This window comes from Carcharodon carcharias, chromosome 12 (genome assembly GCF_017639515.1).
Source record: "Carcharodon carcharias isolate sCarCar2 chromosome 12, sCarCar2.pri, whole genome shotgun sequence".
NCBI lineage: Eukaryota > Metazoa > Chordata > Chondrichthyes > Lamniformes > Lamnidae > Carcharodon > Carcharodon carcharias.
Genome location: NC_054478.1, coordinates 114,904,118 through 114,926,076, shown reverse-complemented (window position 1 = coordinate 114,926,076; position 21,959 = coordinate 114,904,118). Strand labels below are relative to the sequence as shown.

The 21,959-nt window shown below is 41.9% G+C and overlaps 1 protein-coding gene across 1 annotated transcript in view; it reads right to left on the bottom strand.

Moving 5' to 3' along the window:
- Positions 1–21,959, bottom strand: part of LOC121284720 (protein unc-80 homolog) — a 542,332-nt gene that overhangs the window by 61,720 nt on the left and 458,653 nt on the right. The window contains exons 55-60 of the mRNA XM_041200272.1: positions 18,969–19,094; positions 16,305–16,428; positions 15,201–15,407; positions 11,243–11,427; positions 10,028–10,193; positions 7,485–7,664 (exon numbers count right to left, since the gene is read on the bottom strand). Of these exons, the coding sequence (XP_041056206.1) occupies positions 7,485–7,664; positions 10,028–10,193; positions 11,243–11,427; positions 15,201–15,407; positions 16,305–16,428; positions 18,969–19,094 (988 nt within the window). The remainder of the gene's footprint in view (positions 1–7,484; positions 7,665–10,027; positions 10,194–11,242; positions 11,428–15,200; positions 15,408–16,304; positions 16,429–18,968; positions 19,095–21,959) is intronic.

Below are 21,959 nucleotides of genomic sequence, written 5' to 3'. Positions count from 1 at the left end.
TATGCAAACATGATACCCATTTTACCAGACTTCCTACAGGGTTGCAGGATCCAGTTGTCTTACTGAATGATTTCTCTGTGCTCTCAAGACTAAAGATGGTGAAAGTTAGCATGAAACTATTGCACTTGTGGCACTGCTTTACTGAATAACGAACAAATGCAGTGAAGTCATGATGAGTCAAACTTGGATGACACAAGATTCAAATTATGTCAAAGTCATCAACCAATCCCACTGGCAGAATAACAAATCCACTAGAATGATGCCTGTGATAAGTCAAAATTCCACACTGGTAACTTTGGATTAGCTGAACTTGTCTAAGCTCATCAGATGACCCTGCCAACAGATCAGAGCAAAGTTAGGCCACACAAGTGTGCGAAATCATGGAGTGCTGAGCAGGCTATCATTTGGCACTGAGACCTCCCTGTGAAAGGATGCACAGAGCCTGTGAGTATGGCTAAACCGGTGAGAAGGTTAAAAGTGTTGTTGATCGGAGAGGAGGTGAAGTCGATATATCAAGTGGAAAACCGTGAAGCCTAAAGCAGAGGGAGTAGGAGATTCCACCATTGAGTTTGTCCACCATTACAAAATATAAGGCAAACATCTTGGAACAGTTCAACAAGCAGGCATTGTCCCCAGCAAGGAAGATGATGAGATCAGCTGCCTATCTTGACATTGAACAGGCTCTGCTAATGTGGTTCAAGGCAGAGAACCTTCCCATCTCCGGTCCAATCCTGCAGGAAAGGGGAGTCATCCTGGCAAAGAAGCTGGAACAGATGGAGTTCACCCTGCAGCGACGAATGGCTGGACAAGGCACAACATCGTCTTCCGTGCGGTAAGTGGTGAGGATGTGGTGGTTACAGCAGCAACGACAGATGATTGGGTCAAAATGGTCTCCAAAACGAGTATGCACCGCAAGAATGCACCACCATTTTTCGCAAGACTACTCTTTGATGTTTAAAGGTGAAACATGCAACGGTAGAAAGTGGAGCAAGGAATGTGTCACTGCAATGGTCTGCACCAACATGAATGGCACCGAAAAGCTGCCGCTTATAATGGTAGAAAAGTCCAAGAAGCCACATTGCTTTGCAAAATGTCAAGACACTACCCATGCAGTACAAGGCTAACAAAATTGCCTGGTTGACCACCAGCATTTTTGAGGTATGAATCAGAAAAGTGGACAAAATATATCACTAAAAATAAAGGAAGATTGTCATCATTACAGACAATGGCCCCACATACCCCGACATCACTGGCTTCAAGAGTGTAAAGCTGATGTTCTTGCAACATCACAGGCAAGCTCCAGCCAATGGATCAGGGGGTGATTAGGAACCTGAAAACCTGCTACTGACAGCAGCTGATCTCTCAAGTTATTAAGGACATCGATAAGGAGTAGGAGTGCAATCCAACTATTCTAGAGGTCCTGATTATGATGAACAAGGTGTAGAAAATACTGACGCAAGCCACTATTTGTTTTCTACTTCCACTACACTGGGTTCAAGCAGCTTATGGCTGCGCAAGATATCAAAAACGGGGAGGAGCAGGATGAGGCCAAGCAACCCGATGATGAGGCACTTTTTCCTGACCTGTAGGAGGCTGGCATGGAAATTCCAGCAGGGACAACTATGGAAACTTAACACAGAGATGGACAATGTTGTATGCTGCACGATGGACCTGAGAGATGATGTCATTGTAGATGCAGTACATCCTTTAACCAAAAAGCCCAAGGAGGCCAATGACCCTGAAGAGTCTGGTGAACGCTTGCCCACTTGCCCACCTGTTTCCCTAGCCGATGCCACAAAGGACATAAAGATGCTCCAGGATTTCGCACTGTAGCACCAAAACTCCAAAACCACATTTTACTGCATTGATGTCACGGTGAACTGTACCACTAAGCAGAAAAGATTACATTTTGGAGCTAACTCCCATTATTCTTCAATGCAAAGCTCTAGCCTTTAACAAGGTCAGGCCATTATGTGGTGTGAACAAGCTGAATAAAGACTTATCACACATGTACTGCTTTACTGAGTTTCATTTGGAATTTGAATCTGTTGTTTTGATGTAGGTCACATTTGTAGGCATATTGGTTATATAGAGATTCATGCACGTGGGAATGGGGTCTTCTGAACCAACACGAAGCTCCACTTAACACAAATTTGTGGGTGGTTCCCCTGGGATTCGACTCACCAGGATTTTATTGTACTGTTGCTAAGTACTCCATAGCTATGTATTTTTATTTTGCCAGGAATAAATAAAAGAGAAATGCACGTAGTTCACATGTAGACTTTCTAGCAGGAGTAACTGGACAATAATCAGTAGTAGGAACCCAACTTATTCTCTCTATATCTAACTCCAACATACTGAGACTGTGGTAAAGTGAGGTACCCTGTCCCTTTAAGAGAATGTGAGTATACATATCATGTGACAGCACTGACAAATCACTGTACAGCGCAGGCAACAGGGAACTGGAAGTCTTGATCTGGAGGTTTCTGAGTGAGCACGTATGATCTGGTGCTCTACCTTATGTCTCAATGACCATCACTATTTGTTCTTACAACACCCGTTATTGATTGCAAGCAGCAATTGATGAGAATATAGGAAGGCGAGCAGTTCGAGTTCAGTTGGCCAACAAACTCACTTACCCAAGACATAAAAGTGGAGATGAGGATAAAGAACAAAAGAAAATAAATTTCAAGGCGGGTGAGCAAAGCATTGGAAAAAGCATCTGTACTTACCTTATAAAATAGGTTACAGCCAGCAATCGGAGCAGAAAGCAGTGCTGCAGCTTAAAATAAAAAACCTGCAGAATCGTGATCACATGGATCCCGCCAACACTCGAAAAGAGTGCGAAACCCAGCAGAAAAAAGCCAACAGAGACAGAGATTTAAAAAAATGGTGACTGATCTTAAAGTGGCAATGCATTTAAACTGGTAAATACATGAGAAATGGCTATGGGCAGAAAATTATGAGACCCCAGAGAGAGGGCAACTCCATGGTAAGCCAAACACCTAAATTCATCATTATCTGAAAAGTCTATCGAAAGTGCAATCCCTTTGCAGTCGTTCACGGGGATACCTTAGCTCAGGCATGTCAATCCATTCAGCCCCATTTCAGATGACTGATCTCAGTATGTCAAATGCCTAGCGTTCTTTTTTTACCACTAATGACATCGCGGGGGAGGAGAAGAAGAGGGCGATTCTTTTGTCCTCATACAGGAGCAAAACGTATGGGCTGATCCGCAGCCTCACATCACCTAGTGCCCCAGATACAAAAACCTTTGATGAGTTAATAAAAATTGTACAGAGCCACCTGAGACCAAAGCCCTCAGTTACTATGCAGTGCTTCAAGTTCACTTCGAGGAACTGGCTTCCAGAGGAGACAATAGTTGACTATGTGGCTGATTAAAGACACTAACTGAGCATTGCAAATTCGGAACAATAAATGTAAATAGGGTATGTCAAATCAAGGTGCAGTATGAGGAACAGTCTGCAAAATTACCCCTATTTGTAATGTCAGGCAGAGGACCGAGTCTCCTCAGAAGGAACTGGCTGGGAGATATAAATCTTCAGGGCCCACTAAGTTCCCAATTTGAAACCAGAAGTTTTGCTGCAAGGAAAAATGAGTATGCAAAGGCCCAACTGGAGAAGCCTATAGAAGCATTACAATGGGACAGAGATCAAGCTGAAGTCAGCATCCATCGAAAGGAAATGGAAAATCTATTAAAGGACTTTCGTGCACCACAAAGTTCAATCAGCTCCCTATTTGTGCCACGAAAAAGATATGAATAAAGAAAGGAAGAGTTAAGCCTGTCTCTGGCTGAGTTAAGGAATGAATTAGCAGAGAAGGGGCAACGATATATGATTTTCCAGGAAATCATTAATGAATAGGAAAGTATTGGAAAAGCTGAAGCAGCAGCCGCGTAAAAGCCCTGAAGTTTTAAAGCTAGAAGGCCATAAATTCTCAGAAAAGCTGTTGGAAAACCCAACTACTGAGCTCATTCACGCTCAGTTCGCACCTGAGTCTAGTCCAGCCAACAGCAAAATTAAAGAGAAGACAAAGATATAGGTCAGTGCTCCCAAGAAAAGGACACACAGGAAGAAAAACAGAAATTATTGACAGTCCTCAGAAAGAAAAACAAAAACATATATTTCTCCCATTTCCTCTTTCTCCTCACACATGATGTAGCTCATCGTTGTATTGCTTAGTGCTTGTTGCCCTTTATCTGTTTCAGCTTAGAGAGGAGAGACAGCAGGAGTGCATGTGACTGCACCCAGAAGATGGTGAAATCATCCACTGAAGGACATAGTGGACAACTGCCCCTGAAAAGGAGATCTCGGAAACACCAGCCGAGGTCGTTGGCTACGACGCTCAATCAGTCAAAGAAGGCCTCCTGAGAAACTTGACCTGTAAATAGGTATTGTATAAATAGTTAATGTTTTTCAAGCTTGTTAGCTGCACTTTTAAGGGGGAGGGATGTGGTAAAATGAGGTACCCTGTCCCTTTGAGAGAATGCAAGTGTACTGATCATGTGAAAGCACTGATGAATCACTGATGAATCACATGGGCAACTGGGAACTGTAAGTCTAGTTTTGGAGGTTCTGAGTGAGCATGTATGATCTGGTGCCCTGCCCTATGTCTCAATAAACCATCACTGTTTATTCTTACATCAGTCTCTCCCTGTTATTGATTACAAGCAGCAATTGATGAGAACATAGGAAGGTATACAGTTAGAGCTCAGTTGGCCAATGGAGTCATTTACCCAAGACATAAAAGAGACTAATTCTTGTAACTCCACCACTGCCTTAGGATCACACTCACAAGCTGCATTTACTCATTTAGCCATTGGGCAAAGCTGGCAAAAAGTTATATTTTTAGTTATTTTTGTTTGGGGCGGATGAGAGTTGAATAGAGAATGAATAAAGAAAAAACTGGAAAAACAAAGTACTGCTCACTGTACTTCCCTATATAACTACATCAACACAACCTGTCAGAAACCTTATCTGCCACAATCTTGTCTGGTGAACCAGTGTGTAGATTTGGCAGGTCTTTCTGCTGCTATACTGGCCAAATCTATTCCTCAACCAATGTCACTAACCTATCTCCATGCAAACTGGCTGCTGTGTTTACAGCCCTACATTACAGCAGTGACTACACTCCAAATGAATTAATTAGTGATAAATTGCTCTGGGATTTCCTGAGGTCAGGAACCACACTATATCACTTCACAATTCTTTCTTTACAAAAGGTATTAGTTGTGACCCATATCTATGTTTTAAGCCAAATAGTACTCTGTTGTCCTTGATTGGATAAATATAACATAATTGGCCTAGAAATTTATTGGTGTTGCACTTGTTTTTCAAGTGGGAAAGGGGCGACTGAGTATACAATATGCCAGGCGTTATGCCTCCATCTATCTCATGCCAGAAGTATTTAAAGTTGTAATTAAAACATTGAAATAAGAGTTTAATGCTTGTTCTAGGAGTGTTTTGTAAAATTGGACAGTCCCAGCCTTAACTTGCCCATGATAAACTTGCAGATGACAACGATAACAGACAGCATGAACCCATCAGTAGTGCAAATTTTAAAAATCACATGTACGTGTTAGGTTAGTTTTTAGCTTGTCCTTAGGCTGCTGCTTAACTTCTGTGTGATTTTTGCCTAATTTATCACTTCTAAAACTGATTTCTGACTTCTGAGAAGAATTATTCTGATGAACCTATCCTCACCGAATATCAATCATGGGCATGAATTCCTGCCTTATTTATTCATTTTCTAGCCCAGAGACCTTGGAGTAGAAATTCACTTTGCATGGTAAGGCAAAATAGGCCATATTGCATTGGCCGCATATTATACCGGCCAGCATATATTCAGTTCCATCGCAGTCAAGGGTAGTAAATATTGGGTGGCCTACTGAAACTATCCATTTTATGCTACTACACAAGATTAATTTCTATGCCACTGACACTAAGGGCCAGACCTTCGCTACCAAGGAAGGTAGCCTGAGTTGGGAAATTTCCCGACTCAGCAGACCTGCCTCAGTTTAAGTCATCCAGTCACACACAATATTTGCTCCAGTGGCACAGTTATGGGAAAGAATCTGGCCCCCCAACTCTGGAAGCAGATCCTTAGCTGCCATGGGGCTAGCGAGTGCCGAGGTAGGCTGGTTAGTAAGCCCATCTTGGTTTCTGGGGCTTTGTCCAAGTTGTAATAAAAGCAGTTAGACCCGCTAGCTCTCACCCCTCACACTACCTCACCCCTCACCCACTCTCCATGCCCCATGCATGGCCTCTGTGTCAACTCATTGCCAAAGCCCCTCATACCCTCCATGCTAACCCAATGCCAACTCACCCGCTATCCACCATGGGAAGACCCCATGAGCCATGTGGAGATGAAATAAAATACATGTTTAATTATCTAAGAGAGCTCTCACTCTACACACTTGATAGTGAAAAAACCTCCCATTCATGAAGCCTATCTCAAGTGGTTAAGCTCTTATAAATAAACTTCTATTCATACCTCACATCAAAATCAGTGAATCCTTTAATACTCTTTAAGCTGTCAATAAAACTGTGAACTCAGAACTTTCTGCTGAGATGATTCAGCTTTCTCCATGAATTCATGACTCTCACACTATGGGTTAAGGTCCTTATAGCAGTCAAAATGGGGTCTGTTTAAACTCAGCACTGAGTTCAAATGGCCCTGCTGAGCTTGGGTTTCCCTCCTGTGTGAAGCACGCACTGCCCCCTTTCCCCTATCAGCCAAAATGAGCTCTGTAAGAAATGGGGGCAGGACTTCCACATCTGTGTCCCACCTGTCATTTTTAAAGGTCGGCGGTGTCTCCTTGACTCCGTGAAAATCCAACCCTTAGTGTTGCTTCACTGATGCATCATTTTAGATTTTAGATGAGCTACCTCAACGCTGATCAGAAATCACACCTCAGACTAACCTACTCAGTATGGATCAGTAATTATATTTGCACACACTTATATTTACACACACTGAGTTAGATTTGTGATTTGTAAGTAAGCAGGGAAGAAAAGCAGTAAGCAGGAAGCTTTTTTTTAAATAGCAGAAAATGCTGATTGAATTTTTCATCACAAATTTTTAAGTTAGGACAAATTGAATTTTTGGCCTAATATTAGTCATCATACTCTGTATGTGCAAGACTGGACACGAGTTTGATTCAGGATTGTCTGAAATTCTGAAGCTTGAGGAATTGCATAGGCAATTAATTCATTGATTTGAAATATTATAAAATGCAGAGGTGCATTCAACATTCTAGCAGGCACCATTCAAAAACAATTCAACTTAGACCTCATGTTGTATTAAATACAAAAACAGCAGCTCATGCTACTTTTCATAGCTTAAACAAATTACGACTGTTGAAATGAAATAAGTGCAAATGATGATTAGACTGTCATGTTCGATCCACTAAAAGCAAATATCATGCAAGTTGAATTGAAGCTCTGTTAATGACAAATGCTCACTTTCACCATCCTCCTCATCAGTCCTGCTTAGTGTGTCCTGAGAGGCCTGATGAGAAGGCTGGCTGTCCTGCTCCCACACAGTGCCTGTCCCCGTGTTTGAACGAGACATGGTGGCCAGACTCAAGCGGTAAGCTGATGTGGAGGTTCCCACAGTGCTGATGGAAGGTTTGCCTTGGTATGCTGCAAAGATATAATGAACAAGTTATGTGAGACAAATATGGCAATGCAAGATTCTGATTAGAGTCTTAGTATTTTCATCAACTGCAAGGCAGTAACAGGGGTCTTGCACAAAAAGATATAATGATCAGAAAATATTAGTAAAATGCATTAGTCAATGGGAGAACTGTAGGTACAGCTTCCTGTTCTCATAATGAGAGGATGAGAGTGCTGGAAAATGGGAAATTATGCAGTTGTGGAAAGGACGAGGAGCTTCTACCTAGGATAGAAAGGAAACCACTAGCTCAAAAGTGATTTGTGCCCAAACTGCATATTTCAGTTGGACATGTTTCCTCAGTTCTGTGGCAAGCGACCAGATACCAGCTGAGACATATCACCTCATTCACTTTCTGATTAGAAAGCATACTGATGGCAGTGGTGCAGAAATCGATGGTTTGGACTGTTCTACTCTCAATGGAAGGAGGATACGTGGTGGTGAGCAATTCATATGGTGACAAAATTTAAGAATATGGTGAGGGAAAATGATATGTATTTAAAAGAAAAACTGCATAATGGGTTGGTGATACTGAGCTGCCTTCACACTCATGCTTGGAAATTGTAAAATACTCTTATAGCCTAGGCATAAATTTATTCCCTAAAATGATTTATTGTTTAGCAATTGTTGTGAATGTGTAATTACGGCCATCTAAAAATGTAAATTCTTATATTTTATATTTATGTTAAGAATATTAAACAGCCTTTGCCAATTTTCCTATTGTCTGTGAACTTTTAAAGGCTCTAATCCTTAATGTTTAGACTTTTATTGCAGAATTGGTTTATAGTAACACAGAGCAACACAAACAAGACATATGGGGTCAATTCTGCAGTCTTGTTGCAGTGCTGAGAACACTGTTTCTTCCGCACAAAGTGCATCATTAGTACATGTCAAAACTTGCAAAATCAAGTTATATAAATTATTAGAGTACATTCCCTGTGCACATTGGTCTGCTCCTGTGCTGTGACCAATGGTGCAAGTGGGGTTTCCAGAGTAAATTTAAAGGCTGATGGGAAAAGTTAATGGGATGTAGCCACTTAAAGGCAAGTGATTGCATGGGGAAACAGAGCCAAACCAAGAGTCATGCCAGCCAAGCTCAATGCTGCGTATGGTATCTGCATGATCAAGGAACAGATGCAAGAGACGATGGCTTCTCTTAAGGGATTAGCAAAGCATGTTTACCCAACAGAACCAGTATCACATACATGTCCCAAATTGCATGCCACAAATATTACCTGCCAACCTGTTCCACGTTTACTGCTCACCTATGCTAAGGCCTCACACAATCTTACAGTTCTTTCACTGCATTCATGCAAACTCACACTTCAACTGAGTATACACTCACAAGTTGAAACTTACATTTCATACCCATCTCCCAAAGGCTCCGCACATCAAACCATTGTAACACAAGCATGGTCACTGAGGGTGGGAATTAATGTTGTAAATATCGGAGTTAGCAGTGCCCTCTGGTACTTTGAGAAATGCAGCAGTTCAATAACGTTAGGCAGCAGTCTTATGCTACTCATTGGGGAAGTAGATTGAAGTGCAGGCCATGCTGACAGGCTATGGTGACTGATCCATCAATCAGTTATCTGATGCATATGTAAGCAGCACATTAATTAATATTATAGTGGTAGATGGGCATAGGCCATAACAGTTGAGAGCCAATTACTGAGCTAGCTGTTCCGCTGTTGCAAGTTGGTTGCAGGTCCCTGGTGCAGATGGTGAAGCTCTGTGACTGGCTCCTTGCTGGTCCTGAGCAAACTGAGGTAATAATTAAGTTTGCTAAGGTCTGCAGACATCATATGGTGTCTGCCAGTTATCCGGGCATACTTTCTGTTTTTTGTGCCACTTCAACTATGTAGTTGAAGCACTTTAAAATGAAGCTTTATCTTAAGCAACAAAAAAAAAGCCAAATTAATGAGTTTTAATGAGGGCTAAGGCATGGAAATTCTAAGACAGATAAAATTCAGATGACCATTAAATTGCAGTCTATTAGGAAACAAACGATAGGGGCCTGTTTTCCCAATTCCATGATTCTCCTGTGCCCATGCTCTAACGACTCTCCTGGACTGTGGTACTGCAGAATTGGCCCCATTGTATATACATGGAGGATCATCCTTCAAAAGGCATTCTCCTATTAGTTCAACCTAAGGGGATCAACACTGCTACATTATCACAATAGCCCCAGATATCCTCTATCTTAGGCTCTCCAACCAGAGATTGAATTAAGTGACAAATTAAGGATACTTGTGTACTGTGGTTGTACTATTAGTTCAAATTTTGCAATAATCTACAAGAAAAGAAACTTATTTGCTTAGACTACCATTACCTGATCCACTGTGCACCGCCTCTTTCAGGATTTTTAATTCATTGTGAAACTCAGTGACTAGTGAACTCTTGCAGAGAGGTCTTGGAATGAACCGGCGCTCAAGCTGGTCCACAATATGATGCCTTGCAGTCATTTCTTCATGATTTTCTGCTGGTTGACTTAACAGCTGGAGAGATTCCAGAGAGAAAACAAGCATAAATTTGGCTTTGTTGAAAAACTTCTTGGTGTTTCCCCTGTTTAAACGTAATATTTTTCTCCCTTTTTAGGTTCTTGCTGCAGTGGATAACATTCGCAATTCAGGTACAACCAGGTGATGTTGCACTGCAATGAAGTTCTGCAACTGGCTGCTAAGAGTAGCACAAATTGACTTAGCTCTTAAGTTTCCCTCTCTCCCTTTAAAGAATACCATAGTTTGGACTTAGCAGCCTGGATGAAAGAAGTGGGCACTGCAGTCTCTGTACCTGCTGAAACTCTGTGATTCATCTCGTTAAACTATGAGATTTATCTCTTGGCATATGCAGCGCTTGTTTTAGGAGGTTTTGTGGATAGAAGGTTCTGAAGGCTATAGACTTTAAAAGCTTTTAGCTGCATTTATAGCTTCTAGTGTTTGTGGGAGCAAACTTTGTTCAATCATACATCAAGGCATGAAAGGCAAAAAAGCAGTCAAGGGAGGAGCAGGAAGAGGTCAAGCATTTTGGATGCCAGCTGACAGGTGCTTCATGAGCAGATTCAGCTTTGAAGTCTGCAATACTGAGAACAGATAGGCATCATAAGAATTAAAGGGCAAAACGCCTGCCAACAGGTAGTAAGATAGCAATAGATCACTGATTAAAGAGCTTGTTTTTAATTAAACTTCACCAAGTTTTAAATATATGATGGAATTTTTTTAAAACAATTTAAAAGAAAAATTACATTTTAATACAATGCTGAATTGATTTGCCAACATGCAAATGAGTTCATGTGAAAGTTGGGTGAATAAAGAAATGTTTTTGAAAAGGGGTACAATTTTGGAGACAATGCCCACCTGAATTGGCAACTGTACCTAAAGTAGAAATTTTTCCCCTCTGTATTTGCATATAGCAAATGATTATAGAAAACTTTGCAGAATATCCATTGATTATTTATGTAGCTAATATGCTAAGGCAGATTCAACACAATTACCACATCCATTTTAAAAAATTCACTGTTAAAAAAAGGATTGAGAATTTTCTTTACCTTACATTGGATAAAAGGACGCAGAAGAACGAAGATAGGGATTCTTGTTCTCACTATAAAGTCAATGAAATCCCACATGGCAAGGCCTCCGACCTTTCGTAGTGCCATTTCTTTAACTTGCAAACTGAGTTTGTACCATTGACTTCCCAGATGACGTTCAAAGCAGACAAGGATCACCTTTAATGCTAACAGGCATAGGGAGATTTAAATAGAGAGAAAAATAATAAGTAAATGATAAGACCACTACTGATATTTAATTTTGTCTTTTTAAAAATTTGTTCATGGGATGTGGGCGTCAGTGGCTAGACCAGCATTTATTGCCCTTCCCTAATTGCCCTTATTCAGAAGGCATTTTTAAGAGTCAACACATTGCTGGTGGGTCTGGAGTCACATGCAGGTTAGACCTGGTAAGGACAGCAGATTTCCTTCCCGAAAGGACATTAGTGAACCAGGTAGGTTTTTACAATAATCAGCAATGGTTTTGTGGTCATTGTCAGACTTTTAATTCCAGATTTTAATTGAATTCACGTTTCACCATCTGTCATGGTGGCATTTAAACCCAGGTCCCCAGAGCATTACCCTGGGTCTTTGCAACACTAGTCTAGTGACAATACCACTATGCAACTACCTCCCTCCCCATCTAACATATTTGATATTAGATTAACAATGTAGTTGATTGGATTAAAATAAAGAAATAAACAGACAAACAATCATCACTTGTGAAAAACAGCACTGAAATTCCACCAAAAGCAGAGAATACTTTTATCCTGGTGTCTTTAAATTCTGAACTGATTCAATTTTCTAGAATAGCACTAAATGCTTTTTACTTAGCATCTCAGTATTATTTGTACTAAAGAAATGGAAGGCTAAATTGAATCACCCTGAAATCTGAAGCAGGGATCACAATGCACCGTTAACCTGTGCCCGTTAACCTGCTTCACGTTGCCTGCTAATTATAATAATTGTGGTGTGCAGCCCAGCACTGAACTACCGCAGAGTAGCTATAGAGAAAGAAAAAAAAATGGGAGCGTTTTAATGCTCTAATCAGGTCAGGAAAAGTGATTGGCAGGGCACATTCAAGTATATCTTGGGCCAAGATTTTTAAGTTTGCGTGCGGGGGCGATCAGTGGGCCCGGGAGCAGCCAGGGAACAGACCGCCGCCCGCGATTGACCCCCGATCGCGATTTCACCCTGGGTGGCCAATTAACGTGAAACGCATGCTGAAATGCTCAGTACAGCAGGGGTGGGGGGCAGGCACTGAGGTAAGTGCAGGCATGGGTGAGTGCTGAATGAAAGTTCCCTGAAGGTAGAAAGCTACCTCAAGGAGCTGAAGACTTCAAAACAATTAAATAAAGATTTTAAAATCACCCAAAATATGTCCAAGCATCACAATCAGTTACCTGAACATGTACATGTTAAAAATTCTGTCCATAGATTTTTATATTTCTTTCATCCAATAACGGAAACCTCATCCTGCCCTGATATGAGGTCTCATCAGAAATGCAAAGTCCACCTGGCAGATTAACCCGTTGTAAGGACCATGAAAAATCAGGGATAATTGGAACTTGAACAACTTTAATTGTCTTAGTTGTCGGCGGGCATGTTTCCGACACTCGCGCACGCCTGCCGACTGAAATATCACGCAAGCACGGGATGATGTCGGGACGCTCGCCCGATGTCATCTTGTACAATCTCATGTCCGATCGGGTTGGCCTTTCACCCACACGTTGACCTAAAAATTCTGCCCTTGATGTTTGTCAAACCCCAACCCTAGTCATTCAGCTTTCCTAAGCTTACTCCTGTACATCACTCTCCATGTCAGTTTCCCTTCTGACCATCCACCCATTGACAGTCACCTTCACGTTAATGTAATGTCAAACCTACCCCTCAAAATGATCCTACATAACTGTTGTCCATTCATCCACTCAACAAATTCCTTTGCTCTCACTCATATGTCCCTTCTTTTCCTCCTTGCAGAGGAAGAGAGTATAGACTACCAGGTAGAGGCAGACAACAGGAGGTGGACTTCTAGCCATCTCCATATTGACAACAGCAACAGAAGCAGCACTGGAGGTAAATCAAATTGGAATGACTAGCTATGAAGAGATGGGGATTTTCCAGCTACCTGATTACAGAAAGAAATATCACACAACCACATGGCATACATCAGTTACTCACGTTGGCTTCATGCCGGAAACTATAGTGAAATATGATCAAGGACACAAGGATGACTTTCTTATCTTGACAGTTCTAAATCATGTCTTTCATCTCTCTTGGACTCATGTCCCATTGGAGGTGGTACAGCAGGAAGATGAAGGCGCCTCGGGGGCGGTCACTCACTCTAAGAATGCACCATCAAAAGACTCAAGCAGATTGTCTGCCAGCCAGATACACATACATCAGTGGTACTGAAATGGTTGCTGTCTTCTCATATGCTGCCTGTCACACCCATCATCAGCTAGCAAGAGCAGATGGTTAGATTGGACAGTGCAAGATGCATGCTCCCTCTCAGCACAGCTCCCTGCTGAGAGTGTGGAATCACTTAATTTACACTTAAATCAGAGAAGCACCAAGGGTGAACAGTATGCTGTGAAAATTAAAGGTTGAGATGCTTCCAGACACTGTACAACCAAACGTTTCTTGTCTGAATTCATGCATTCTTATCTTCTGGCTTCCCAATGCCACTGTATTTATTAAATCTCCCATGGGCAGGATTTTTACCATGGCGGGAGGGCCCAGGAGCGGCCAGGAAACCGACTGCTGCCCGTGATCAGGCCACAACCACGATTTCAGGCTGGCTGGTCAATTAATGGCGCATGCTGAAACGCTCAGCGCTGCCTGGGTGGAGGAGGAAGAGGGTGAACACAGAAGTCAGTGCGTGTGCACCGGCGTGCTCAGTGAAAGTTCACTGAAGGCACAGAGCTGTCTCAGGGAGCTGAAGATTTTTAACATTAAAAATAAACAATTGAAAAATAAGGAAAACATGTCACCTCATGTGATTCTGTCACATTAGCAGGGGCATGTTATAAATGAGTTATAAAAGTTTTTTTAAAAATTACTGGCCGAAACCTCATCCCATTCGTAGATAAGGTTTCTCAAAAAATGCAAAGGCCACTTGACCTATTCACCCACCCGTCAACTGTAAGGTTGGATGGAGAGAGAAAAATTAAATTAAATTAATTAATGGGCTTAACAGCCCTCTTAATTGTCAGTGTACGTGCTGCCGACTCCTGCACGCACCTGCTGATCAAAAGATTGCGTGATGACATTGGGATGCTTGTCCGACATCATTGCGCACTATTTTTCTCCCGGTCTGACGAGAGAAAAATTCTGCCCCATGAGTATTTTCCCACCGAATCTCCTTCCAGCTCCAAATATGCAATCCTAGATGTTCTTCCTCCACCATGGATCCTCACCAAGCTAAAATGTCAACTGATCCCATAGTCTCTTCATTAAGCTTGTTCTTTTACAGAATCTTGTAACAATGGAACCCCTTACTTTGTACAGCCTTTAGTTCCTCCTATAGTTCACGTGCTTTTAAACCGAAGCCTCGGAGCATTTTGTCCCATTTCCTGAATTAGGTCATTGTTTCTCTAATCTTTTCAGCCTTGTTGACATTATGCATTATGGCTCTTTATATAACTTATTCAACTGAAACATTTGTCTGAAGTTATTTTTGGGCAATGAGTGTGTGTACAGACAAGACATGAGCGTATATGAGCATATATTTATAAAATATGTTTTTCTCAAGGTCATTAGTCAGGGCATAGTTGGTAGATTGTACAATACTAAATCAATTTAGCTTCAATTATACCAATGACTGACTGCTAGTGAGACTAAAATTGGGAATAAAAGTTTCACTCCTTTTTGTAACACTGTAATGGACTTTTGTTTCAACTCTGCTTAAGACTATTTTTGTTTAATCTATTGCTGACAGTAGAATGCTCTCCAACATTACCTAAGTAAGCTGCCTGACTTGTGGACTCGGCCAATCCTTCCCGCCGCAGGTCCTTTCCAGCATCCCCGGGGGTAGAGCAGTGTGCTGGGGAGTTCTCCAGCATGAAGTTCTTGCTGCGAGAAGTGCTGATGATTCGTGGTGGAAGGAGGATATTGATTACAGTCTGTAACAGCAGGTAAACCTCAGGCTGCTCCAAGTTAGGACTATCTGAACCACAGAGGAAGATTGTCACTTAAAAAGAACTTTTAGCAATCTGACAGTTTTTTGCTAGTGAGAGAATGTTCACACCACCATTCATATCATTAGTTTTATTTCAAATCAAAAGGCACAATTGCAACTTTTAGTTGATAAGTAAACTTCTAATTGATAAATTTAATGACAGAATAGTTCCCCATCTTCTCTTCCTTCCTTTACTCTGCTTCTCCACCTTCAAGCTGATCTCTTTCAGCTGGGAGAGTGGCTGATTTGAACCACAGATCTTCGCATAATCTCAGTTGATATCAACAGGAACTATGCATCTGATTTAAAAATTGGACAATCACCTTGCTGGGAACCATTCACCTTTAAGTTGTAGCTCCTTGCCACAAGATGCCATTTGTAATGGTCTGAATGAAAGATGCTAAATCTATCTACCAAAAGTAATAAAGCCTGAAAGGTTTAATTTGGGGTCCCCTAATTTGAAGTCCAATATTCTATGGCTAGAGGGGCTGGACCATTATTGGTAGATACATTCAATTAACTTGTGACAAATACAAGCCACTTTTTTTTTAAAGAGTTATGTTAAATTGGATTTTATTTCACTTTCTACCCATCAAAAATAATGTTTTTTTTATTTTAAATGTATTTACTATGTTTATTGTTGAAACAGAAGTTATGCTTTAAGAAAACAAAGCCAGCCAAAAATCATGACATTTTGCTATTATTAAGTTCTCCAGCAACCTTCATGCAATTCCTGAATTTTTGTTGGTGCAAAATTGTTACATAACTTACAGCAAACTTCCTTTTTCTGATAAGTGTGATTTATTTTCCTTTTTCAAACTGAGAAGAAAACAAGATGTGTAAAAGTAACTATACTGCTTTTTAAATACAATTATAATAACAGACCTTTGCTTCCAGTTCCAACTGTTAGCACAAATGGTATCAGAAGATTCAGGAGCATCCCTTCCCTTCTCTCTTGGTTAGTAAATGGGGAAATCACATGGCTTAAAGGGAAGTCTTCTTTCAAAGCCTTTCAAGAAAAAAAATCTTCACTTAAAATAGCTCTAAAAGCATTTCAAATCTCTCTATAATAGAATTGAAGCTGTTGTTGATATGATTTTTACGTATGAAAAGTAGCAGTGCCATGGCTGGAAATGTGTAGACCTGAATTTTCTCAATGACTCAGAGGGTCCCTCCGGCTTAGCCAAAATGGCACTGAAGTCCTGATTCCGGAAGTCCCGTCCTCAGCCCGGCACTCACCGTTTTAATTTGGTGGGGGATGTGGAGGGGAGGAGTATTGTGGGGATCGGGAAGGCAGGTTGAACTTGGCACATTCGTGATTCATGGAGGCAGCTGAAGTGGTGGGACGTTCATGTCCAAAATATGACTTGTAGGCTTTAAACCTTTCAGGAGAAGATCTAAAGCTGCCAGAGTTCTACGGAGAGGTAGAGTACCCTGCTGGAGAGAGAGGAAACCCTTTTGGATAGGTCCAAGGACAGCTTTTGGAGAGGTAAGTTGCCCTTTGGGAGAGGTCAATTGCCCTGTTAAAAGTAGACATGAATGTGCATAAAGAATGAATAAACTCATTGGAACTGTCAGCCTGTCAAGGCCTTTAAATTCCCTTGGAACTGTCAAACTGTCAAGGCATTTAAATCTCCTAGCCTTTAAAATTAAAAAAAAAGAAATAGTCTGTAGTTTAAAAAATCAAAGTTTGCTAATTCACTCTGTCTATTGACATAAGCCTGAGGGTTATCATTACAGATTTGTGCCACATGACTGATTCCACAACCTATCATTATCACAGTGGAGTGCCTGTCAATTCAGTTTGATTGGCAGCTTCAAGTCTTTGATTTGGGGATATGAATGCAAGTGATGGCTTTTATAAAAGATTAAGTAGTTGAATAAATTTAAATGTAGTGAATGGGTTTTAATCAATGAGTGTGTTTTTTTCAAATAGTGAATTCATCAATCGACACTTAGAACTTTATTTTATTTCACCTCAGCATGGATCCTGCAGTCTTCCCATGGTGAGTTGGCATGGAGGGTTTAAAGGTGGGTGGGGGGCATTGATTGGCATAAGGTATCATTAAGTTGGTACTGTAGGTACAAAGGGCCATAGGGTGGGTAGAGGGCCATGGGTTGGCTAAGGAGGTATGAGGGACCATGGGGGTGGGTAGGGGGCATGAGGTGGTACGGATTGGCATGAATGGGGCATGCGGGTGAGGGCTAGAGGGCTATTTTTTGATTTCTTGTTTTTTACAGCTTGGCCAAAGTGCCAGAGCACCGAGGCTGGCCTTTCACATAGCTCGCCTCAGCACCCTGCAGCTCCTGTGGCTGCCACCACACTGTTTCTGGAATTCGCATGCCTGACTCCCATTAACACCTGTAATCCCCCCGAATGAAAATCAGACCATCCAGGGCACTTTCTCCTGAGTTCAGTTTGAGTTGTTTGGAACTTTCCCAAATCTGCATTCAGACCATAGAGTTACATTAGGGGATATAGCCTCTATTAGATCTAGATACGAAGACTAATAGTTAGTTCAACTTAACATAAGAGTCTATCAGCAAAAACAAACAATTCTGGAAATGCACGGCAGGTTAAGCAGCACCTGAAAAAGACAGGTTGTCATTTTCGTGTAACACTTCATCGGAATCAAAGGAGGCAATTTTAACCTAACTCATCCTGCAGAAAATTGATAGGATTTGATCAAGTGCATATTTTACTTTCTATTGACTTCAACAGAAAGCAAAATTGTGTGGGGTGTAAAACAGGCAATCTTTAGTAAAGAAATTTGCTTGTCTGCTGGACAGGGTAGGTTAAAATAATTTTCCATAAATTTAACTTCAGCCGTGACACTGAGTCTTTTAACATTTGATATTCTCCAATATTTACCAATTGGCTATGTATATTCAAAATTAACTGATTTTATTTCAGATTTACAGCATTCATAATAATTTTTAAAAACTCTACTATATGGACATTTGTGCTTCAGGCAACACTATTTCCTAACAGTCCTAACTTATTATAATAAGTCAGCAATAGCTCAAATTTTTTGTACTCAAAGATAAATAAAACATTTAATAAAAATTGTACACTTAATGTATTCTGATTTTTCCATCTCAAGCAGCATGGATATTTTCCCTGATGCTTCTGCGAAAAAGCTGCAAACTAGTGAATTGAGAAGTCTCAGAAACTCTTTCAACATTTGATGTGTGTGTGCGCGCGTGCGTGTGCGCGTCTGTGTGGTTATATGATGTTTTGTTTTGATTATACAGCAATATTCTTCTGCCTCTAAAAGCAATTATCAAATATATCCAAGAGGAGTGGGTTACAGCCATGGTGCCATCTTTATTATAAATTTTCTCCTCCTTTTCTTTCCTGGAGATGGAATTTACATAGGGTTCTCCCAATGTCACCTTGATGGAAGCTCTTGAAAAATGATACAAATGTGCACTTACGTTACATCTCCAGGAATACTGCTGTAGTTATTTGCAGATTAGGAGAACGCCCCCTCCCCCCACCCCCAGGAAATTTTACCTTCAAGATTTTAAGCAGAAAAATAAAAATACCTGAATCTGTAATGCCACAAGCCTAACAACAGCTGTGCTGAAAGGTAGAGGTGGAGAAAGGTATGGACTCAAGTGTAGAAGAGGTAGTCCATCAGCAACACTGGATGGTCCAACAACGCCCATCACCTATAAATAACAAATGAAAGAATTTATTCCTCACTGTGATCTTTCAGACAGATGCCATTCCCTTAAGTCTTTTGTTTTTATTTGTTTAATGCTTTTCTGTAAATAACTAAAAATAGGAGTATGCTTTTTTTTACATTTATTTGCTAAGAAGTATGAAACTATTTAACTCACTTCTAAACAGAAATTCTGAGTTGCTTTTTGGACTCCATTGTCAAGGTTTAGATGGAAATATGGCTGCTATGATGCCTCAGCTACAGATGTAGCTGAGCCATACAGATCAGATATGACCCTAAGACTGATTCCCAGTCCTGAGGGCTCTAAAATTTGTCTCAGCACTCCGGGATTAAGGACAGGAAAAACACCTTGATTTTCTGATCTTATTCATTATCCAGTGACTCCAGCTGTAAGTATGCATGAGCAGAGGTCAGGTGAGTCAATGCAAAAGGCAACCAAGAGGACAGAATTGACGGAGGGAGAGGGAAAAACAATTATCAAATATACCCAAGCGGAGGTGGGTTACAGCCATGGTGCCATCTTTATTATAAATTTTCTCCTGCTTTTCTCTCCTGAAGATGATGACACTTGTTGGCTTATAATTCTGTGGCAGAGAGTTAACATCTCATCTTTGAAGTCAATTAAGATATTCAGCCACTGCTTACAAACCTGGGAGGAATTTAATGGTCAAGGCTGTGGGCCTGACCACTGGCTAATGAGTCGGTGGCAACCTAGTCGGGGTCATTTCCGGGAGCTCAGATGCAATTACATCCCAGTCAGGCAATCTGCTGCATGCTGTTTTGGTTCCTAGGTCCTAAAGGTGGAATTTCCCACCTTCAAGTGGCCAATCGGAGGCTGGCAGCGCCACGAGGAGTAGTGGCTGCTGTCAGTACTGCAGTAGGCCTTAGGAGAAGGATCACTGCTGGAACCTCGGAACATAGTTAAGTGAGGGGGGTTCAGTCAGGGAGGCCTTGAAGTGGGGGAGGGGAGTCAATGTAAAGGTGAGGGAAAGGTCTTCATGCAGGGTCAGCCTTGCTGCTGGCAGGTCCCTCCATTGGACACAGGGTGCCTGAAGAGGAGGATCCCCCACCATGCCATAGGCATGTCCACCAGAGTTTAACAGGTGGTTTGCCACATGGCATATCCCTCACCTACCACTGGTACTCAACCAGCAGCAGGGGTTGAAGCCCTTAAGTGGTCCATAAGTGGCCATTTAAATGCCTCACTGGCCTCCAGGCAGAAAGGGCGTTCTCCACTTAATTGGGAGGAGTCAGGAAGGTGATGGGCTCTCCAGCCTGTGCCTTAGGTTCCACGACACAAACCCTCTGCTTCCCAGCCTGCTCCTGGAACAGGCTGCCCCTCATATCCAGACACATGGGGTTTCCAGCCAGAAATACATACAGGGGCAGTGAACGTGGGTGATTACTTTCTCCCCTCTCTAGTGCATTTGCAGTGACTGGGAATTGAAGCTGACACTTTCTGTCTGATTCAGTGCTAGACTGGACAGCTTCTTTCCTCACCGCATTATCGGAAGAGCACTATTAACATATTTAAAGTTCAGTGGTGGGTATGGAAGTGGGAGTGATTTCCGCTAGGGGGTGTATCTTGTGCTGGTCAGCTCATTCTATATGCATCTGTGTGGAGCACGGCTAACCTCACAGTGGGATGGGCAGGAAGTCGCCATCCCCGCCATTACCTCATGGGTTAAAGGGCACCGGACAGCCATTCACTCACTGCAGGCTTCAGTCTAGCTGTCATCCAACACTGAACAAAAATGTCCCAGAGAAGGAAACAACCTGTGGCCCCACGGTTCAGTGAAGCCTCCCTGGAGACCCTTCTCCAGGCTGTCCAGGAAAGGCAGGAGGTGCTGTCACTGGAGTCAGGGAGAGTCCCAGAGGACTGGAAAATCGCTAGTGTAACCCCCCGTTTAAGAAGGGAGTGAGGCAAAAGACGGGAAATTACAGACCAATTAGCCTGACCTCGGTCATTGGTAAGATTTTAGAGTCCATTATTAAGGATGAGATTTCAGAATACTTGGAAGTGCATGGTAAAATAGGGCAAAGTCAGCATGGTTTCATCAAGGGGAGGTCATGCCTGACAAATCTGTTAGAATTCTTTGAGGAGGTAATGAGTAGGTTGGACAAAGGAGACCCAATGGATGTTATCTACTTGGGCTTCCAGGATGCCTTTGACAAGGTGCCGCACAGGAGGCTGCTCAGTAAGATAAGAGCCCATGGTGTTACAGGCAAGGTACTAGCATGGATAGAAGATTGGCTGTCTGGCAGGAGGCAGAGAATGGGGATAAGGGGGTCCTTCTCAGGATGGCGGCCGGTGACTAGTGGAGTTCCACAGGGGTCAGTGTTGGGACCACAACTTTTCACTTTATACATTAATAACCTAGATGAAGGAACTGAAGGCATCCTGGCTAAGTTTGCAGATGATACAAAGATAGATGGAGGGACAGGTAGTATTGAGGAGGCGGGGAGGCTGCAGAAGGATTTGGACAGGTTAGGAGAATGGGCAAAGAAGTGACAGATGGAATACAACGTGGGGAAGTGTGAGGTCATGCACTTTGGTAGGAAGAATAGAGGCATAGACTATTTTCTAAATGGGGAGAGAATTCAGAAATCTGGAGTGCAAAGGGACTTGGGTGTCCTAGTCCAGGATTCTTTTAAGGTTAACTTGCAGAATGAGTCGGTAGTTAGGAAGGCAAAAGCAATGTTGGCATTTATTTCGAGAGGACTAGAATATAAAAGCAGGGATGTGCTGCTGAGGCTTTATAAGGCTCTGGTCAGACCACATTTAGAATATTGTGAGCAATTTTGGGCCCTGTATCTCAGGAAGGGTGTGCTGGCCCTGGAGAAGGTCCAG